Source organism: Vanessa tameamea, chromosome 9, assembly GCF_037043105.1.
Source record: "Vanessa tameamea isolate UH-Manoa-2023 chromosome 9, ilVanTame1 primary haplotype, whole genome shotgun sequence".
Classification (NCBI taxonomy): domain Eukaryota; kingdom Metazoa; phylum Arthropoda; class Insecta; order Lepidoptera; family Nymphalidae; genus Vanessa; species Vanessa tameamea.
In genome coordinates, this window is record NC_087317.1 from 8,177,809 (window position 1) to 8,202,204 (window position 24,396).

The 24,396-nt window shown below is 31.5% G+C and overlaps 1 protein-coding gene across 1 annotated transcript in view; it reads right to left on the reverse strand.

Moving 5' to 3' along the window:
* Stg1 (stargazin-like protein) overlaps positions 1-18,004 on the reverse strand; it is an 83,526-nt gene extending 65,522 nt beyond the window's left edge. The window contains exon 1 of the mRNA XM_026632610.2: positions 17,902-18,004. Coding sequence (XP_026488395.1) covers positions 17,902-17,971 — 70 coding nt within the window. The 5' untranslated portion in view covers positions 17,972-18,004. The remainder of the gene's footprint in view (positions 1-17,901) is intronic.
* Between the last annotated feature and the right edge of the window lie 6,392 nt (positions 18,005-24,396).

Sequence of the window (24,396 nt, forward strand, 5' to 3'; positions counted from 1 at the left end):
CCTTTCATTTGATATCCATATCATGGGGGTGGATTTCAAACAGCCAGTCCGCCATCTTGGGGATGCCGCCATATTGGTTTTGTTATGACGTTTCTTAGGTAGTCATCATGTATTGTCATCAGAATTCAGAGCGTGTGCACAATTTCATCATATTCGAAGACCGGGAAGTGGGTCAAATTAAGATTCCAAGATTTACTTACATACATAGTCACAAGTGAAGCTAATATAAGCGTGTTAAAAAGTAGTCTAAGTCCTTTTCGGCGGTTCAAGCTTGCTGCATATCAAATTCCATCAAATTATGTTTATCAAAGCGTAATAGACAGAGCTACTATCGCTTTAATAACATTCGATTTACAAAATAAAATTTAAAAACGTAAAGTTTTTAATTCGTATTTTTTTTTTTATTTAAACAAATTATTTCAGATAAACGTGAACTAATGTACCAGTACTACTAACAATAGTTTTGTAAATTATAGTTTCAAGATATACAAAAACATGAATATTGTAATGTTGTTGTAATTGTATTAACTGTACCCCGTTAAATTATTTTTTCCTATAAGTCCCTCAGTCATTATAATACGGTCGAAGGTATGTAACCTTCGTTCCTAATCTCTATGGCAAATTTTACTATGATTGGTTTAGTGGTTTGACGTAGCGAATAGAGAAATTAACTTTGGCGTGATCCGAAAATAGAATAATATTAGCTTAGAGATAAAAACATACCGTGAGTGAATTATAATTTATAAATGTGTATTACGAGGGTATTGTTCAAAGTGTATAATAATTCACTAACTACAATAAAAACAGCTTTCGTTGCACGAAGTATTAAAAGGTTTTTAAAATTATATTTATAACTAAAACCTACGACGGCAAACACGCGTCCGACATCGCGAAAATTAAGTTTAAGACTTTCTTTTTTATCTTGTTTGTAAGTCGATAGTACCAGTCTACTTTAAAACACATATATGTACCTTAAATACCATGAAACAATGAAATAAAATAATAGTCTTATCAATATTTTTTTTACATACTTTACTATTAGTCATGTTCCGGCCACCCGGCCTAGCCAACCAAGTAAACCAAGTCGGTCTAGGCGTTTTTTTAAACGAATGTTGCTAGAATTATTACCGATACACGAACACTAGTATATTATACGACACTAATAATCATATTAAATATAAAAAAATAAGATTATTCCATGAAATAATGTAATACCAATGTATCGCAAATGCCTTACTTCATAGAATACGAATAAGTTTGATTGTCGTCTTGCAGACTACGATATCATTTAATTGCCTTCAACGTCAACAACGGCCACCCCGTTATTTGCTATCGATATTTATTTTCGCAGATTGATTCGTTCATTTGTTTCAATTTGTATTTTCCGTTTAGTTTTCTATGAAACCGCCATAAATCAATGAAATCATAATTATATATTTAAAATACTCTATTCGAGTAGCTCTTAGACCACTCTTCATTCTGCATTTTATACGGTTAAATTATGTTTAAAACCCGCTGGTGCCCGCGACTTCGTTCGCGTGATTTTAAGCCTCAAAAGTAGGGGTCTTATATGTGTATCTTTGCGTCTGTCGTGGCATTGTAGTTCCCTGATGGATTGACAGATTATGATATTTTTTTACAGATGACTCATTTGAGTTCTAAATTCTAAAAATCATATTGTTGTGATCTATTGGGTTGATAAATACCCCCAGTACTATTTTTTCTCAACTATTTCGATCTGTTACGATTTTGTTATAAGTATAGAATAGATTACCGGAATGTCAATACTTTCGAGAAGTACCGACAAGGATTAGAGAAACTAGTGTAGTTCTAAGAAGTAGTTATTCTGGCTGTTTAAAACTATCACCTAATACCCGTATCACGAGCTCAATGAAACAGGTAGGACACGATGCATAGAAATCCATAGTTGGCTTATCTTTATTATATTTAATCGTGATATTCTTAGCTACTTACAAATTAAATTAAATACAAATTAGAGCAATATGTAAGTGCTTCAACTTTAGATAGTTACTAAAATATGTTAATTTTAACTAAAGATTGTCGGTTCAAACTTAGGCAAGCGTCATTACGGCTTCGTGTTAGATACAACACCGCTAAGAGATTTTTTAATTGAAATGGATTATAAACCCAACCGACATGAGGAATACAGGTGTCGAATAACCTTTTTTTTTTAAATTCGTAGGTTATTATGGTTATGGTTATATTTTATGGTTACGTATATATCTACATATTATATTTAAATAAGCTTACATATTATATTATACATATTGATTTATCTATGTATTTATTTCTATCTATGTGTATAATATTACTTATTCGCAATTTAATATAATTGTTCTCTTTCCGACATTTATCCTCTGCCCACAGGTTGCCTGGAAGAGACCGCTGCTTAAGCGATAAGGCCGCCTGTTTCACCTCATCCAACTTTTATTAATCCAAAGGTTAAGCTTATGTTTGTGTAATAAAGAATAAATAAATAAATAATATTCCACCATATATTTAATTTTATTTATCTTATCATGACCTTGAGACTCTTGTATTATAAGTTTAGGTTATCGAGTAATTAATTTGGAATATCCCTCCAAATATAGAAGTGTATTAATAACCTTGTGATATTATAACTATTAACTTTGTGGTTATTTAGTAGTTATTTTAGTTGAAAAGAGCAAAATAATTGATATACTAAAATGTAAGAAAATACTAAAAACTTACAGTAGATCGCGAATAGAATGTTGCCTTATTATATTATTATAAATATTATAATAGCAACTGGTAATATCTACTAGTGTATTTTGTATGTCATTGCTATGAAAAATTGCTTGTGTTTTTGTCGAGATTTGTCTCCGCGCGATACTAGAGTCAAGAACGCCAAGCAATGAAAAGTACTCCTTTGTTTTCGTAAGCAAACGAGCACTTATTTTGATAAGGATTAATGTCGGTACATATTTTTCTTAAATCTCATATTCATTCTATTCTTCATAATTTACCTGACCTTAAATTTTTACACGACTGCCCAAAAATGTAGTAAAACGTTTTCAAGGTTCATGTGTGTGTGTGTATGAGTATGTTGTGTGAATGTGTGCGTGCGTGTTCTTCGTTTCTTTATTCCACCATAACATTTAAATGCCTAAACAAATTTGAATGTATGGGGTATCGTTAGAATCCCTATAACACCCCGAGTGCCAATCGCTATATTGATTCAGTCATTCTTCACAATTGAGGATACCAGTATTTTCTACTGTCTATCACTGTACAAATTATAAATGTATCGGTACGAAATATATAATTATGCGTACGTCCCTAAAAACTCAATTAGACGTAATTAAATTTGCAAATACTATTGCTAACTCCTCTCGCCATATACCGGTAGAAATGAATAATTATCGACGGGAAGATTCGCATGAAATATTCATAAAAGTTATGTCATAAAAGCTGAAACTAGTTGCACTCACTTACAATAAGCTTATAGCTCTTACTGCGTATATAATAAAAACCACAATCCGACCAGCGGCACTTATGACTATTGTACAAACATGACACAAAGAACATCTTCACTAACGAGACGTGAAACCCTTAAAATAATATGAGATAAAGTTTTTAAGGCAAAAACCTGAGGCGAAAGGCCGGGAGTGGATATAATTATAACGTCCAAAGATTCTCACATAACTTTTCTGCCGTTTGTCTGATGTACAATATAAACATTAACAGTCTGTAAATTTCCCACTGCTGGGCTAAGGCCTCCTCTCCCTTTGAGGAGAAGGCTTGAAACATATTCTACCACGCTGCTCCAATGCAGGTTGATGGATACACATGTGGCAGAATGTCGTTGAAATTAGACACATGCCGGATTTGTGAAAATTCAGTGATGTTTGCCTTGGTTTGAACCCGCAATCATCGGTTAAGATGCACGCGTTCTAACCATTGGGCCATCTCGGGTCTTTCTTTCTTGTATGATTTTATATAATATATAAAATTATTATCGTACACTAGAAACGATGGTACGTCGCCAATTAACGAAGCCCGAAGCGTGAGTTAGCTATATTTAAGCCATCGTAAAAATAGTTCAAATACTGTGACATTAATTTCCACAATTACGATGACGATATGTATTTACATTGAGCCGTGATATCCCAGTGGTAACAACACGTGAATTTAACCATAGATTGAAGATTCAAATCTAAGCAAGCCTTGAAAATTTTCATATGCTTAATTTATCTTGTGCTCAATAGTGAAGAGGAAAAACTGCTACATGTGGACCCACGATCTCGCACAAAACCATTCGTCAAATATGAAAGGATATTGCAATGAGTACATTAACAGGCTTTCATATTTTTTAATGGTAGTTGGTCACAATCACCATATACATTGGTTCCGTAAGAAATATTAATGCCTTATATTACCAATACGCAACCATGCTTGAGAACTAAGATGCCACTCTTGTACCACAATTGAAGACAACAATATTCAGTATAACTGCTTGTCGGTAGAATTAATGATGAATGTGTGCCACCTACCCATATGGACTGGCTTTGTTTTACTTTTTACTTTAATAATTAAACACAATTTATTATTTACGTAACAGTCGATTAAATATCTTGCTATATATGTGTTCAGTGATGTAGGCACACGCCTCCACTCTAAACTATCGCCTTTACGACTTTAATATAATTCGTACTTTTTTTGCAGTCACCTTTCTTGCATTAATCATCTCACGCATGATTGGACATCTTGTAAGTACGAGCATTACTCGTACTAATACACGCCCATAATTAATTTTACGTAGAGGTGCGCGCTTTCCTGAACAGAGTGAACAGATCTGTAATAAATAAATCATAAATAACTAACTTGCTCGCTTATTAGGGGATCAAATATATACATTTGTTAGTTAACGTACGTTTCGTATATTATTATGACAATAAATTAATATTATAAAGCAATCAAAACTCATAGTAGTTTTGATACGCTATTACTATAGTTCATGTTATTAAAACCCACACTGTGCTTTTAGAGTAATAGTTACGTGCGCAGATAAGGCATGAAACTGTGTATTAAGTACTAACTATATAGAAATCTGTAATAGCAAATATTAGTACTAAAAAAGTAAAGCATACTTCAGTACAGTACAGTACATGTAAAGCATAATTTAGTTAAGTTTTTTACTAAAATGTTATATATATATATAATATGAGAATGAATGCTTATATCAATAGCTTTATTGAAATTATAATGTTCTATAAATAACAGTTTCCTTTTACTTGTCTATTTTCGGAAACAAATGAAAACGAACAAATCCTATTATAATTTACGTAGTCATTACTTGTTATATTTTGATAACATGTTTGATTTTAATATAAATATATGTATATTACACACGGTCAAGGTGGTCAATTAATTAGGGATAAGTTTCAAGAGCCACAATTAATTACATAATCTACTTCATTTTGTAGTTGGCTATTAATTATCAATACTAATATTATAAAAGCGATGAAACCACGGTCGACAGCCAGCAATATTACAAACGCTAAAATAAACTCTGTTTGATTGTCTGTTAGGCTTTCAACCCACAGGCTAAACTGCTGAACCAAATTCGATGACATTTGGTATGAAGTCAGCATAAGCCTCAAGACAGCACATTTTTATATCTAAAACCTACAAGCGCCCCATAACACGCGGGCGAACCCAGTGTCGAAAACTAGTTGTTAAACTAACTATCGATTCTCTGCTCGGGTAAAATCGGGTTAAAGATCTACGTGAAACGTCATGACATCCACTTTAAAAGATTAAAAAAGAATAAGTTCGTGTCGAATCTTTATGGAAAGAATTCAGAAATTACAGAACCAAGATTTAAGCCCTTTCAATTCACATGAAGATATGAAATCACAAGAATATAAGCGCTTTAAAAAATTCAAATATTTTTAGCGTGTCTCACAAATTTAACCTCCAAAATCAAAGCCTTTTAACGCTTAACATCTGTAAATAGGTCACATAACGATATGTGAATACAAAAATTCAAAATTTGTCGTTGATTCAGAGTAAATAAGCTGCGTCAAACGGGCAACCATAAATACACCCAAGAGTAATCCTATAACAGTTTCCTTTTGTAATGCATGCGTGTAACCCTAAAATAAACATTATCTTCAGCATTCGTTGGTGATTTTTCTGAATCGATATAACTTGGGAACCTTTGAAAAAGAACATAATCATTCAACTTCAAGGCTGGTACAGCACCTACAAGCCTTGCAGTGTTACAAATGTCCGTGGGTGATGGTAGTCACTTTCTATCAGATGAGCCTTCAGATCAAGAACATCAAGGAACTTCCCGTCTTTACAAGAACGTGTAACACATTCACCATTATCGTCAGCTTATCCATTTAATGCCAATGGATATCGAAAACTATAAACTAATATGAGAAAAAGTACGGCCAATATTTGTAAGGCATAAAATACTTTAGCTAGAGGATTGGTTGTTCGTCACCCAGTTTGAGGTTAGGGTATCTTATACACGAACACGTCGGTACGTGTTCCGTTGAGTTCCACATAAATTTCATGTAAGGGAGACGTGCAAATGCGTTTTTCCAGCGAAAAATTAAGTTATGTGTTCGATATAATGCGCTAACCATTATATTACTCACTTGGTCTGATTTTACAATTTCCAAGGGTTTAATTTATTTTAACAATTGTCGTCAACTCGTTTTGAAACTTTCTAATGTATATTATTCATTCATTCTCAAATACTTTCTTGTTAATAAGACTTGAACAATATTAAAATAATGACAATTTGTAGTCATTTATCTGCCTTTAGCGGTGTTAGCGCCTCCCACGAATAACGACTCGAGTTATATCTACCAGATAAACTGTAATAACAAGCGCATCTTAACAGTTTCTTGATAAATCCTTGTACATGGTATAAGTAACAAGACACAAATGCATTTATATTTAATGTCTGCCTTTGATAGGTATATAATTTATATATCAAACAAGCGGCGACTTGTTTTTTTTTAATTTTAAAAATACAATAAACAGTTTATTCAATTTTAGCATATACTAATATGACAAAAAGGCAAACGGTCGCCGTCTGTCTTTCCTCCCTTGTTTCTATGTGACGCGTATAGTATATACGAGTATCATATATATACTTCGTTGCTATACATATTATTATGTTAAGAAGACACATATGTTTATATCATTTACAAATCTCTATGATCATTTATAATTATTTATTAGCTATCTGTACATAACATATATATTTTTAAATGTTTCACGTCCGCCCCTTAATGCTCTGTTTGCTGCGTAATGGACACAATGAATGTCTATGACTTGACTAAAGACAACGCTTTCTCCTGGAAGCCACCTATTTCGGAAATAGGTCGCAAAGTTTATGCCACGTCTGGTGCTCTGCGGAGCTGGAAAAAATTGTTACCTGTCTACGCTCATTCTGTCCTTTCCTGCTGTTAAATTATGCTTAATTATGTGGTTTGGATTTATTAAAACAACTACTGAGTAAAATTGAGCGTTAATAAAACGATTTATATTTGACCTGGAAATCGATCAAGGATTCGAAGTGCCTCATTGTCAAGGCTGTAATAGAATTGACTCGCCATACATTATCTTACAATTACAACAAAACAATATTTATTCGTTTGATTATACATAGTTAGTATTATGGTTTTCTGTTTGACCTAAAGGTTGACTGGCAGAGAATGCCTTCAGGCATTAAGTCCGCCTTTTATCCCATTAACTTTGTGGTGGTCAATATAGTATTTAAATAAATAAATAAAATAAATAGTATTATTAACTAATGTACAATCATTTTACATCCATTTTATTTTAATGTACATTATTTTATTACTTAGTTTAGCTGTAAATATTGTTAGACAAGGATCAATTTTAAGCCCTTTTCTATTTCTAGTACATATAAATGACGTTTCTATAATATTGTTTTTTTTTTGCTTACAATACTTTATTATTTTTTAAAGTAGATGGAAAATAATATAACGACGTTACCAGTGCATTTTCACGGATACACGATTGCTTTGTGATAAAAAAATCACTTTGGAATGCTAAAAACAAAATGTGTAGTTTTTACCCTGCCTAACGTTAGAAAACAAAATTATAATATAGCTTTAAACAGTAATGGTCCTGATGTAACTGACGCTAAAGTGTTTTTAGGAATCACATTAAATTCGAAACTTCAGTGGAATCCTCACTTATCGCCCCTCACAAGAAGACTCAGCTCTGCTGCTCAAGTACCTTTACGTTTAATACAATTCTGTAAAATGACGAATTGAAAGTGCTTTGACAATTGAACTTATTGACGAATTGCAATTTTCGATAGAAATATTACTCATTGAATATTTAAATATTGAATAAAAAACCATTGTTTTGGATGAAATTAAGTTGTGGCACGTGTTGTATAAACAATCAAATTATTTCAAAATTGAAAATTCAATAGACAATAACAAATAGCAATAAAAATCAACACTTCGACATTTATATAAACCAACTCGGGAATGAAAACAATGTGGTCCGTAGAATTTAATATATCTAGGAAAATGGGCAGTGCCGACAGGAGAAATATTCACAACAGGGATTTTTAGGAATCCACGGTTAAGTTATGTGTGGTTTCTTAGATCAGATTTCGTATAGAGAGAGGTTTTGTTTAAAACAGTATTAAGTAACAAAATATCGTTTTATATGAAAATATACATCAAAGTTTTGCTTCCAATTGCGTATTTTGTCCGCTAATTATTCCCATTTGCTATTCTATTGTGTAAACGATATCAATATTTATTCACACGCTCTGTGACTATTGCCTGTGGAGAGGTTAAATCATGAATATTTATTTGGATTTAACAATGCAACGTCAATAATTATAATCATTTCTAAGCACGATTAATTGAAATAAGGTCTTAATCTTCTTCTACCATTTATTCGAAAAATCAAAATCAAAATATACTTTATTAAAGTAGGCTTTTACAAGCACTTTTGAACAACTTTTGAAAAACAAGCTATATTAAGTAAAGCTACCACCGGTTCGGAATGTAGATTCTACCGAAAATAACCGGCAAGAAACTCAGTAGTTACTCTTCAACATCTAAAAATACAGTCATGTTAGTTAAATACAATTATATATATATATGTATATAAATCCTGCCTGGAAGTCAACAAGCATTAACTCCACGCTTTTTTATCATCTTTTATTTATTTCAGCATCGAAAATTTTTACTTAAACTAAAGCAAAGAAGCTCTATACCAACGTGTTTCTCATATGCATATATTTTACAAGTAGGTATATCTACATGTTATATAGATGCATACAATTTAGAAATTCCTGTAGAACTAAACCGCAATAGGAATAAATGTGAAGTCGACAGCGCGACGGGAGCTAGTCGAACTATGCTCCACTATTACTCCGCAACTTATACAATACATACTTAACACTACATCTGCGGAGAGAACACAGGCACATAATTTGTATTCACATAATACGTTTATTTGACAAATATATTGATCGCCTAAGCTACGAAAAATATTCTTAGATAAAATGTAATATTTTTGTAAGAAAATCAAGATATAGAAAAAAAAATTACTACAAATAGGTACCTACATTTTTGGTTGTAATAATACTTAATCATTTGTATATCAAATATGGTACCGTATTAGATAAGTGTGCTCAAATGAAATATTACTTGGTAGGGGTAGGTAGGGATTTGTCCAAGTTCGTCTAGGTAGGTACCACCCCCTCATCAGATTCTACCGCCAAAAAGTAAGGAATGGTTAATATTTTATACTGCGCCATTGTCTATGGGCGATGGTGACCACTTACTATCAGGTGGCCCATTTGCTCGTCCGCCTACCTATGTATATCATAAAAGTATATATATGGTTTTAATAAATAAGTGAAGAATTCTCGTCGATTCATCCCTATCCCAACATTTAAAAATATGTCGGTACATTTGATTCTTTATGAAGTATTGGAAAAGTTGCAAAGTAATAGCGGTTCGAAATATAGGAATACAACTTCAATGGCGCCTGTCAGCGATACTTTTTCATATATTGTTCTTACTGTAGTTCATTGACACTTCAGAAGCAACTTTATATAACTTTCGACAAAGGCGCATCAGAAAATGCAAAGCGCTTGAAAGCTTCTTCACGTGTAACGGCACGTAATTAAGAATTGATTTGCATTTTCTTGCTGGTGTGTGATTTTATCTTGAATTAAATGTATTAGTCAGTACGTTTAAAAAATTATAAGTATATTACTTGTATTTACATGTATGTTTGTGCGTGCATCACGCTGGAACTTACTATCGTTAAAAAAAAGATAGTTTATTCATCTAGTATCTACTTTTTAATATACGACTGATATAAGAAACAATTTTGGTGCTATAATCTTAAATGGATAAGTTCTATGAACTAGAAGTACTAATCTACTTTGGGTTCCAAACATATAGTGGACTTTTATTAATTTTATAGTATGACGATAAATTCTTAATCGTTGTTAGAGAATATATATAGTCGATTTCATTTATTACGACCGTGGTTGTAGCGACCATTTGTCTATAACAACGTTGAATCTAAGTCCATTGAATTCAAAGCATGCTTTGCTATTAACAAAAATATCGCTATAGCGACTTTGGATGTAACGCCGAGTTTGGGTGTAGTGACTGATTTTAATGAATAGTTTGTAAGACATTCTTAGAAATGCCATGAATATGTTGCGACCGGATACGCGAATGACACAAAGAGCTTTCTTATATTTTGTTTAAAATCACACCATCCAAGCAAAGTAATTACACATTTTTTTTAAATCTATCAGTGAATAACTATATGTGAAAATATTTCTAACAATAAATGAATATAAACCTGTCAGGATCTCTTTATCTTTGCCTGTAACAACTTCCGGTTGTAACGCCAAAATTACAGTCTGTATATATACATACATATATATTATTATAGTTAATCGTGACACGCTGGTTGTAAGGCTATAAATACTTAATTTCTCTCGATATAATATAATCAAACTTTAAGCCACACACTTTACCCCAGCTAGAATCAAAACTTCACAAAATTCTTTTGTATTGCGTCTCCTGATTTTAAAACGAATGTCCTTCAAATTACAATTTTCGGTATTATACTTTTATATTAATAACCCTTCAGTGATTTTTAAAGCTTAAAATTATTATGAGTTTAATTTTGTTTATTTTTCAACCAAATATCTCTACCATGTATAATTAGTAAGTAATTTTGATTGATTTCCAAAGATAATATAAATTTCAAAGTTACCCCTTTATTCGACGCTTGAAACATGTATATGAAACGCGTCTACACCCGAAGTATTGCTAAAGTTGCGAAGTTAAAGCGAAACACACTTGAAATAACTTAGCGGAATGTTATAAATATTGCATTTTGGGCGTGTGATGTATGTTACTGCTACATACAATAAAACTACAAAAGTACTTCATTTTGAATTTTTAAGAAATATCATAAGAAATCGTCTTGTATTTTTCATAAATAAAAACAACGCTAGATATTAAATGTGAATGATTTAAATTTATTTACTTTCCAAGATGTTTTAGTAAACTTTTCATTTTTGGATATAATTAACTTACAACTAGCCACTGCACAGGCTATACTGTACTTCACAAGTGTGTGTGCCAACAAGAACAATCTCTCTTAAACAGGTGGAAAGGTAAATCCGACACGACAGGATATAGTTCAGGCACAGAACACAAGCTTACTTGCTTTATGAGGCAAGCGGAAGTTTAAGTACTGGCAAGTTTCATACCCTTTTTTAAAGGAGAACAATGGGAACCAAACTCCATCAATATACTCCCCTCTGAGTGTTAACATTACTGAGAATTTCTTATCTTTTGTCTCATAAAATAGCAACTAAACCAACAAAGATAACATTATCTTGAACTATTTATTTATTTATCTATCTTTATACAAAACAGACAAATATAATATCACAGTCATGCATTTGGCTAAATGACAATTTATAGTCCATTCGTTCAGTACAAGTAAATTATTAATAAAGTGCAGATGAAGCGTAGTTGACCGAGATGGCCTAGAGGTTAGAACGCGTGTATCTTAACCGATGATTTGGGGTTCAAACCCAGGCAGGCACCACTGAATTTTCATGTGCTTAATTTGTGTTTATAATTCATCTCGTGCTTGGCGGTGAAGGAAAACATCGTATCGAAAACCTGCGTGTCTGCGTGGAAATTTCAACGAAATTCTCGCCACATGTGTATTCCTCCAACCCGCACTGGAGTAGCGGGGTGGAATATGCTCAAAAACCTTCTCCTCAAAAGGAGAGGAGTCTTAGCCCTGTGCAGTGGCAGTGGTAAATTTACAGGCTGCTAATGAAGCGTAGTTTGAACGCAGTCTTTCATTGAACTCCCGATTCATTAGACAAATGTAATAAATTTTATCAATTAAATATTTCAATACGAAAACATACTCGTAGACATAAATAATACATAAATAAATATGACATCTATTATATATTTTATTACGCACTTGCTACCCGACCCGATTTCGTACGAATGACATATGGATTTTATTTATTTAAGACTGATCTTGAAAATAAAAATATGTTGATGTTGAACCCGATGGAGATGCCCTCTACCGGGTTCATAATAAACCATACTCTACATCAAAATAATTTAGAAGAAATTCGCGAGAATGTCGCCTTTCACTATCTGACATTGCACGATTGTGTATATCGCTAAGATTCGATTTTGTTTTTTTTTTTTTTTCAAGTTTTCCATAAACATAGAATTGGTCTAAGTTAATAATAATGTACATGTATTTAAAGAAAGTTAGTAGGTAGCAATTTATTTTAATTTACAATTTTCAATATCTCGGCAACATCTATATTTAGTCGAATTTTGAATTTGTGAAAACATTTATACAGCATCAACCTATAATCCCATGCATCCCACTACTGGGCAAAACATCCCCCATCGAAGAGTATGTATAACAAGCTGTGTACACACATCACGAATTTCATGCAGGAAGATGGTTAAGAAATGTACATATATAATGATAAATATCTTAATAACTAATTTGAATATCGTGTGCTTTAAGCTTAAACTCGCAGGCGAATGCGAGCGCGGAATCTGTCACCTTAAGACCTTAACACAGCAAGTCGGAAGGACTTAGTTAATTTTATGCCGTTCACGGCTACTTTAATTTCCCGCTTGGTTGATAATTTTCTGGCGCCCGCATCCATGGAGAAAATCTGAGTAAAAGTTCGCCTTGCAATATTATTTAAATGCAGATGTTGTATACAGCTCGACTAATTATATTATTACGTTTATATTTAACTGCAACTGTAAAGTATCAAATAGAGTTTCGTGAAATGCAAGGATTCGTTTATATTGAATTAAATGACTACATCTAGTTGATACATCAATAAGAAAGAAAAAAATTATGTCAATTAGTCCAGTCAATGCAATTACATGCAAGTACATAGTGTATAATGTTCGTCGCCATCTTTAAAAAAGGGATGAATTTAATTTTTATATGATAACTCAGGTCTGCTTCCCAATAATCATCATCGGTAGGGTAAAAATGTATAGCACCTAAATTGTAGGGTGTATTTATCGCAAAAAAAAAACAAAATACAACCCTTTTTTCAAGATGGCGGCGAACGCGCATAGGATATCGAGGTCGAATATTTCAAGTTAAGTTTTTTAAGCCCTCCCCACAACATATCCAGAAATCAGCTTTCTCGGTTCATTTGCATTTCTCGGCCTGTTTTTTGTATATAATTATTGGACTAAATGTAGATATGTGATTGCGTGAATCCGAAAAAAAAAAAAAATTCAATTCATGCAAAACATTTGAAGTACATTTATGTATCAGCTTATAATAAAATAGATAATGATTCTCCTGGCTTCAGTCACGGCAGGAATTTTCAAGGGAAACTAGCCAACTGCGCAGGCGATGCTATTTTGCATAAATGTTTGCGAAAATACCAGTACGCTGTACATTCCATCCAACATAATCCGATACGATAGCAAATCTAACAGGAGCAGAAAGAGTTCGCAATTTCAACGACTTTATGTGCTCTCTGAAATGTAGGACTATCATAATATAATAGCAATTCCACTATGATTACAATAATTTAAATTAAAAGTTGTAAAATCGATTTTAAAAACTTAAAAATCCTTTTCCATTTCGATTTACGATACCGGTAATAAATAATTGTATTAATTTTTCCGACCGCAGCCGGTAAATTATAAATGAAATATGTAATTTATAAAATCGGTAAGTATCAACTATCAGCTGTTTCGAGTACAATCGCGGGTCATTGGAGGTCAAGCGCGTCGCGCATTAGTGCCCATGAGCAGTATTCGTTAATATCGCGACTAGCGATCTCTTGACACTTTGGTTTTTATTATTTTGTTATCATTTTTTTATAATAAAGTGGTTGAAATTATATAAGACGAACAATAGTTTCTAGATTTCGAAGTAAGCTTGTATAGAATTTATGTGGTAGAACTCAAGACGTTATAGTCCGATTAAATATAATTATATATGCGTTATATAGTCAATTTATTAAGGAACATTATAGGCCATATAACTTTATGCTACAGACCTATGGAGCGAAGCAATTACCGTAAACATCAGCTTATCTGGTAAACTTTATTGACATCAGATATGTAGTAATGTCTCCATAGACATCCTGTGTTTATAAAATCATAATCAATTTAAAACTAGTGGGTCGCCCGCGAAAACTTCGCGTTTATTCAACAGATTTTTAGGAATTTCGAAACCTATGACAGGTTTTGTTTTGATTTTGTAAACTGATGACGTCTGTTCGCACGTTTACCATTTGTTTTTTTTTTTAATACAACCATAGCACCGCTCTCTACCCGGTCAGTAACTTCTTTCCGATCTCTAAAATTAATTATTTGTTAAATCGTAACTATTTAGTAAATTGCAATCGAGAACCCTCCATAATTTTCTGCATATCTACGGCTGGAGCTCTTCAAATAAGACCATTACCGATTTTCTACGTGCAGTTATTGTCCCATAATCACTGGTACAAACATCAGCTTACGCTATTAATATATAAGAAGGAGATCAATATAAACACGGGCATAGCTACTTAAAGATATAACAGGGTTGAGTAATTCTAAGGTCGTATTTGGACACAAATTTCTATCCACCCAGCGAATCTAATGCATAAACGTTTAATTTATCTCAAGATTCCATATTCGAAATTGTATTGTGTTAAGAAATGTCACTGACATGTTTTTTTTAATTTATTTTAGGAAGATGGAAGAATAAATAGGCAACCAGCTGTTAGTATGTTGTCACAATAAAAATAAAATAACCGGTAGATGTCGAATTAATGACAGCATAGTGTCAGTTTGTGTGCCTTATTATTATAATATTATATAGTGACTAGCATATGAGAATGGAAACATAACGGCATATCTCTTATGCCTCATGACGTTAGTCGTCACGGCACACGTGTCGACCTTACTGCCAAAATACGTATATAGCTTGATCATATCAAAACAATCCACCACTTCACACACCGTCAATGCGTCATCAAATATAATATCATCTCATAACATAAGATCCTTGTAACGGATTCAGTCATCATTCAGACCAAAATACCGCAATACAAAATATGAATATTTCCAAAACTCGTATGAAGTGAGGTATAAACAGATTATACATATATTTATCCATATGGATAGTTTCAAATGAATGAAAATACTGTGGCGATAAAATGTCTTTAAAGTCGTAAACATCGGACTCACAAATTCGTTCCAATCAAGACGATCTAAATATAGTTCTTAGGCAATCGCTCTACTTCCCGAATCTATTTCATTCTTAATTTGAACAGTTTTTAAATAAAGAGTGCGTTCTTAAAGCTGTAGATATTTTAATTTTTTACATTTATTAATAAAAAAAAAGAAAAAGGATATTCCAAAAAAAAACGTTCCAATCAAGACCAACTAAATATAGTTCTTCGGCAATCGCTCTACATATCGAATCTATTTCATTCTTAATTTGATTTAAGTTTTTAAATAATGAATGTGTTCTTAAATCTGCTGATATTTTATTTTTTTTTACATTTATTAATAAAAAGAGAAAGGTTATTCCAAAAATTAAACCTTCAAACGTTTATTAATATATCGTATCCGTTGTCAACTGTACTTTTAATCAGATGGTTCGGTTGTTATGAAAATTTAAATCGGTGCGATAACCGTAAAGCATATATAAAGCTCATCGAAATTACAAAGTAACGTTCGAGTCAGCGTGAACTCTGTTTTTATGAACAATTCGATCGTTTTCTGAATCGAAATTGTTATTTTGTTTCAGTGAAATACGTAAAGTCTACATTTAATACAGATAACAGTAAACGTTGTTGATCTATTTTGACCGTTTTAATATTGGATATAATTATTCACCGCGAACAACTTCGTTTGTTTGGGTGGAGATATTGAATTATATTTTAAATCTCATAGCAAATCATTTTTTCGCTTCTGTTAATCGCAGAATATTTCGCATTCAACTAGAGTATATATAACATATCAGACAAGAAAAAAAAATACTAATCGTGTTGTAAACAAAATAATCTAAAGTTTGCGATTATTTTAATATCACACCTAAAATTTTGTAAAAAAAATAAAACAGTTTCGTATGAAATCCAAATGAATAATGAAATATTTTTTCTTTGTATATTTAAAATAATATTAGTCCTATAGTAATATACTTTGTATCTTTTTAATAATATTAGTCAGATAAAAGCATGTTTTTTGTTGTTATTTTTCTAAGCAAATAATTTCGTATTTGCACTGACTGGATAAGCCGTCCCATGATATTTGGAACATTTCTACGAAACTGACATCTCATTTGTCAAAATCGGTACAGACGTAAAGAGCCCAAGTGTGAGGTAGCACAAAATAATACGTAACACAGTGACATGGTACGAGATTTTTTTAATTAAATTCACCTATAATATCACCAAGAAACACATAAATGTATCCACAATACAGAAAAACTTCGCCTTAATGACATTTCTGTTACAATAAAACAAAACTCACACACACCTACAAAACATTTGTTTATATAAAATAAAGCCATAAAAATAAAATGTCCATTACTCAAATATTTAAGAAGTATTTAGGAAACCAAGCGAAATCTCGATTAAGGTTCAACGTGACATATAGAAATATGACATATTTAATTGACGTTGTATATTTATAAAATCTTCGCAAACAGTACTGTTTGTTATTAGAAGTTTCTCTATTTCTCTTTCTATATGTAAAACAATACAACCGAAAATAATTCACAGCTGAGTCTCGTCGTTTTAATTAAGCTTGTTCAATAGATATTTTATTTTAACATTGGCTAATTTTAAATTTCGAATGGACAATTCAATTTTTTTTATGTTATAAAATGACATTTATTAAATATGTGAACAAAAAAAAATCGTAAGTATATTTCTTTATATCATTCGTATTCTTGTGCAAAAAAAAATATAATAAAAATATATTCTGTGCATAAATTATAGACGTATTTTGACCACACAGACTAGAGACAGACACAGTCAGAATAAATAAGCTAAAGACACTCAAATGAAGTACAAACCAATTTTATGAAAATAATGTTGAATAATTTGGCAACAAAAATTTAAAGTTGCGACGGAAAATTTCACTCAACAGAATACTCAGACATTCAAAATTCAGTGTAGAAAATAAAAAATAGATTCATGTTTCCTAATTTTGTACGAACAGTACAACTCCTTTTCATTCCCATAAAAATGTTTTCCTCTCGCGTCGTTCCATTTTATAATGTAAATATAAAAAAAAAATATAAAAACTTATTACATATGAATTTACTCACGTTTCGTTAGCTTCGAATCTCTGTAGCTTGTACTAGTGACTTTGAATGACGAACTGGTGTGGTTGAACATTTTCGCCTCTGCCAAGCCAAGCCCTTTACTAATTACGCGCCGACCGCACGAAAATAGCGCGCACTTCTTGCCGCGAAACTTCGTTAAAAATTCACTGCAGATTCGTTTTGCATTTACGTACACAAATAGTTTTTATAATATAATCTTGCCGGTTCTGTAAAACGTAATATGTGTCGGAACTGAAATTCGTGCGGGCGCGGCCTCGATGCGTTATTTTTGTTACTCGCCACTCACGCTGTGTTTATTCAATTTTAATAACAATATTCTACTCTACATCGTTAGTTGATTCACTTCCATCACTTTAAAATAAAATACGCACAGTTCATTCATATTTACTTATTGTAATTGAAGAGAACGTCCAATAAAACATTTTGCTTTTGGTCGCTGAAGTTTAATTATGAACTTTAATTTACAACGTTATTGCCGTTAAGTATGGTATTACAGAATTGATATAATTATAGTATTTTAATCGTTATTTATTTTTCAGTGATCTGTTAATTATTATGAAAATGCAATTATTTTTATTATATGCTTTTAATGATATTTATATTCACATCAGCAGAAAGAGTTGATCAATACGAAGGTTACGTAATGAAACCTTATTTTGTATTCGTCTTATTATTTCCAGTCAAAAAAACATTGCTAACTTCTATACAAATAAATATATTATTTTCATACATTAGCCTTAATAATATCATGTTACACTTAATCAAATACTGTTTTGAATCATAATTTGTCGTACAAAACAATTCGTACCGCTAAAATTCTCTTTGTACTACTTAAAAAAAAAAGCACTGAACATTTTTAAATTGCAGAAACTTTCAAAAGTAACAAACATTGAACAAAGGAATAATTTTTACACACATCATCCCAGCATATTAAAACACAAAGAATATATTACATTCGGGATCATGTTGTGACTTTCATAAAACCGGATAGGCTTGTATCCGCTCACACAATTCTGCTTGCTTAAATTTCCTGAGTCGCTGAAGATAAATGAAATAAGGCGTTTGAGTATTGTCAATTGTGATTGTGAATAATGATATGTTGAATAGAAACTCCGTAACATAATAGATCTCACGTATTTGTATTTTATCGTCACGATGAATTCGCTGAATCGGTCTTAACAAACAGCGCCAAAATATTCGTCTGAAAGCGGAAGCTATTTTATCTCTATTATCGACTTATAGCTGCCACTGTTATAAATCAAAATAAGAAATTGTTGCTGTTAACGTCATTATAACAAGCCTTTCCGTTTGTTGATGTTTCGTTTATTTTATCGTGATCAATTTACAGTTGGTGTAAATTATAAATTATGTGAAGCTTACAATTATTTATTTATTATATATGATTTTTTATGTAAATGTTTTGTCTTTAGCAAGCGATATTTGTTTTTTACAAATAATTTACATAAAATGATCTAGATAAAGTTTTTTTTAATATATTCATTATTTTTGTATATGAAATTACTTTAACACGAACCGAACCAATTAAAAAACTATTGACGCGAAATCAAACTTTATCATTGTTTTTTAATCTGTAACAATCAACGAACCGTCGAAGTATTATTGTGAAAATAAAAAAGTTGTAGTTCTAAATTTAAAATGAGCTGATAATAATATAATGGATGTATGATAAAATGTATAATGAGGCTTTTCGCTGATGAAACAATATTTCTCATCAAGCGAATGGCTCGACATCATGGCTGTTAAAATATTTAATACTGATTGTGTTGCTTTAAAATTAGTAACTTATGATATAGAGGCGGATTTGCTTTATCATTAACGGTCGTTTCGTCGTTTCATTGAATAATTAATGTGACCAGCTCAGTATCATATTAATTAATATAACTATTACCTATACGCCGTTTAAGATCTTAAAAATTCTAACTATTTCTTATAATACAACTTCGAAGTTTCAAATTAATTTTATGTAATACATATTATTTGCAATTGTTATTCCTCAAAGAAAATTCCAGGCTATCGCAAATTCTCTAGTAGGTATCTTTTTTATTTTCAAATACCCTTAAATCGTTATCTATCTGTTACGTACTTATAATAGTAATAGCCGGGTACAATAAGGGTCAATATACCACATTTAGATTGAAGAACAAACATGAAAAGATAAATTCTTATGAAACATGTTTATAACCTTCCACTTCCTCTTGAATCAGTCTGTTTGTTGATGAAAACCGAATTAAAACCCGTTCCCTAGTTAAAAAGTTCTGAGTATACAGACAGCAGGAAGCAACTTCATTTGATACTATGTAGAAATGTTTACATTACTTTTTAATATATTCATCGATAAATGTCAAATAAAACGTATAACAGTGGTTGATTGGTAAATTTGTTACTTAGGCTAGGGACGCAGATTTTCGAGGGCAAATGATTACAGCTGTTGTTATTTATTTTTATGGTTGAATATAAACATAATTTATTTTTCTGTTCTAATAGCAACTCTAAATATATTTAAGACAAGATAAAATTTTGCATAACTTTCATATTCCTTATTTCTATTAAACATTTAGTTTCGTAAAAACTACAACATAGTGATATGGCACTTTAGTAAATTTGCATCTGGTTACAGAGTGAACATATTTTTACGTCAGAATAACTTCGCTGGAAAGTTTTACTTAAATAGTACATGTAAATTCAAAAACACACTCTTTATTCCCCTTACTCTAATATTTTGATGGCACTGAAATCAGACACGATCAGAGAGAGGAACAAGTTCAGCGCTGTCGTATCAGCAGCGGTTTTACACCGCCATTCAGAAAATATTATTGAATTAGGTATTTAACCCTGGATCTGTACTCTTACAATCTATTAATTAGAATGTATTTTAATAATAACACTTGCATATTATTTATCATATATCTTTAAATGTTAAAACATAATCACACCTAAAAGTGATATATACCATTGTGGCATAACCATAAATTTTTGTATTATCGGGAGCATGCTATAACTCCAGCATTCGAATTATTACAATGGCATATACTTCGAAACGGCAATTATTGTTTCATTTAAATAAACAGATACAATGGACCAGTAACGCTATAAATTAAATTTGTACAATTGTTTATTTATAATACATGAATAATGATCAGTTGTAATAGAAAACGGTCTTATCTTGAGTGTTGGAATGGAAATACTTCAGCGCAAAATGGAGCCAATTTTCGCATATTCTTTTGTTCTTTTTGCGATTTATTTCGATATAATTATGATGTCATGCCTCAACATATTTTTTTAAATGACACGGAAATATTTGATCGACGTGGCTCAATGGATGACTTATGTGGATCTTAAAAATATATTGTAGATTCAATTTTGGATCTGTAAATTATCGTCATTTAAATTATTAATGTAAATTATTAAATTTAAACGTAGATTGTTGAAAGATAAATATTTTAATATCAACATAAATACTTAATTAAAATAACACCACACGTTGAAAAATACAATCATTAGAGCAACTCATGTTTCAGTATGATCAAAGTTTATACTATTTATTAAAATAATTACAGATACAAATATTAATCGAATAATAAATACAGATAAAATAATTTAAAAGGTATTTAAGTCTATTCACAGACTTATTATGAGAGGCGAAGCATAAGGTTTTAATTTAATTGGTGCGAATATATTAATGAGAATCAAGTACACCGTAAATACGAAATAGTAATAACTACGTGGTCGTAGGGCTTTATGCAAGTCTGTCTGGGCAGGTACCACTTACTCATAATATATTCTACCACCAATTAAAAATACTCAGTATTGTTGTACTAAAGGCACGTGGAGAATAACAAATCTGATCCCAACGTCAGTGGTTATGACATTGGTTATGTAAGAAATGTTTAAAATTTCATTGCTTGCCAGTAGGTGGCCGACGACATGTAAAAAAAAAAATCATGTTTCCGACAGTACTCATGTTAGTCGATTTACTATATATTTTTAGGATTATTATATTTTTTTATTCTAGGCGGAATAGTATGCAGTATTCGCCCGAATAGCGAATACTTTTATACAATTCGTTTCGAAGGTAACCAGACATTTAAGGGTTTTATTAGTTACATTTTCCATGTTATTATTATTATTTTGTACGTTTTTATTTTTAAGATGTTCTAGCAATGCCAATCAATAAATATATCAAAGTAATCATGTTTGATTTAGGCAAGTAGTAATTATTCGAGAGAACATTAATATTATTAATTCGAGAAAATCGCTCGTTCCCTTATTGTGAATTATGAAAAATAATTAGAATTTACAATCCGACCCGGTGGTGGTTATACGTTAAGTGCTTGTAAGATACAACTTAAATAAAGTATACAATGTAATAGTAATATTGACTCAGTACTAAGCTGAAATCCTCTTTACCAACTATTTTAATACATTTTAATCAGAGTAAAGTTCAACAAATCCTAATGATAAAAAGCATATATCTTAATGTATTGTAATAAATAACGGCACTTGGACGAGGTTCCAAAACAATTGCCACATCCTTACCTGCAATTACGGACAGCTTTCATAACACCCATTCAAATTAGGACCTTTTCACATTAAGTTTGTGATTTTGATTTAAAATTTCTATTGTTTTCGATAAACAATTAATTATTTGAAGAGTAAAGTGTGTAATTTAAAAATGATATAATTATGCTTGAAGAAGTATGTTTTGTAATACGAAAAGACAATGTTCTTTTTTGATGTCTCGCTCGGACAAGACTGTTTTGTATAATTTTTTGTGTTGAGAATATTATCAAATGTTTAATTATTTGACAGTAATTGAACAAAATTGTATTTTATTAGCTAACACAAACTCATCACAACTGCAAACACTATTTTATAAAAAAATTTAGAGGTTTTAGAATACTACCGTATATTTACATGATACGAGTATGAAAACGAAAGCCTTCAGGCCATTTAAAAAACTTACATCACTATTCATTTCATTTTATTGATAAGAATAAAAAAACTGTATTCAAATAATTTGCTCAAATGCAACATTCGAAGCTAATGTAAGCAATAATTAAGTAATATTATAAGCTGTTAACTCTAAAATACTGTAACATCGATATTTGCCGGGTATTTCGAAGTTTCGAACAAATTTTGCTGATAGTTTGTAACTGTTCTGAAGTTCGAGTATACGTTCACTGATAGTAGGTAAGGGTAATGAACTCTACGTGGTCTCAACGAACTTCACCTCACCGATCGTAATAAATTAATTATTGAATTGCCGATCCAAATGGGATTTGTTATATTATACATTTTCGATCGTTATTGCTATTATTACGATTTTTAAATGGTGTATTTATGTGTTGAATATATTCAAATATGATTAAATTGTGAATAATTCCTTAAACAGATTTTCACCGTCTTGCGTTAATACTTTGTGTTACTGTGTTCCACTTTGAGAGCGAAATAAGACGCATTATAAACTGTAAACACAGAAACTTGGAACAAATATGTAGTTAATGGCAAATTAATTATGTAAGAATTCTCTAAAATACCTTATATTTCTGTGGATATGAACGATGAGGACTACTTACAATAAACTGGCCATCTGCTATAAAAAAAAATGTCTTATTTAGTATCAAACATATAGTGAGAGTCGGGTCACTTATAAATAATTGTTCTAAATGAATTGACTTGGTAGGACTTTGTGCAAGCCCGTCTGGGTAGGTACGAACCACTCATCAGATATTCTACCGCCAAATAACACACAAGGGACATAACATCTTAGTTTCCAAGGTTAACCCCCGCTAACGTTAGCATGCTTTCAGTTCACACGACTACTGTATCCAGTCATATAGCATACAATATTAATATACGTCAAAGAGATGCTAATATTAGATGCAATGTACATTGAGGGCTTGGTCAGACGAGCGTATCTCATCTAACTATAGCAGTTGATCAGTTTATTTATTCTGAACGAACAAAGTAAAGGGTAGCGAAAGAGGTCACCACAGTCGGCCGATCAGGATTTTTCCATTCATTAGCCTCAAGTCCTGCATTGTCCTAGATAGGCATCGGGCTTCATTAGGCATTCCCATATAACCAGCCACCTGTAATCGTGGCTAATATCGTCGGCGCTTCAAAGGATGTGGCATATCGGCTTTACGTGATACAAAATAGAATGTTCCAGAAATATATTCTGAAGTTGTATTCTGCTTGTATTGTTTTACTACCCATTATAGGATATAATATAAATTATTTTTTATACAAAAACCTGTGGCCAGTGGCTAGAATACTCGGGCAAAAATAACTGATTTTGTATGTGCTTAATTTGTGTTTATAATTCCCTACACTAGAGCTGAGATGGCTTAGTTGTTAGAACGAGTGCATTTTAAACAATGATTGCGGGTTCAAACCCAGACGATCATCATTGTACTGTCATGTACTTAAGTTATGTTTATGATTATTCATCTC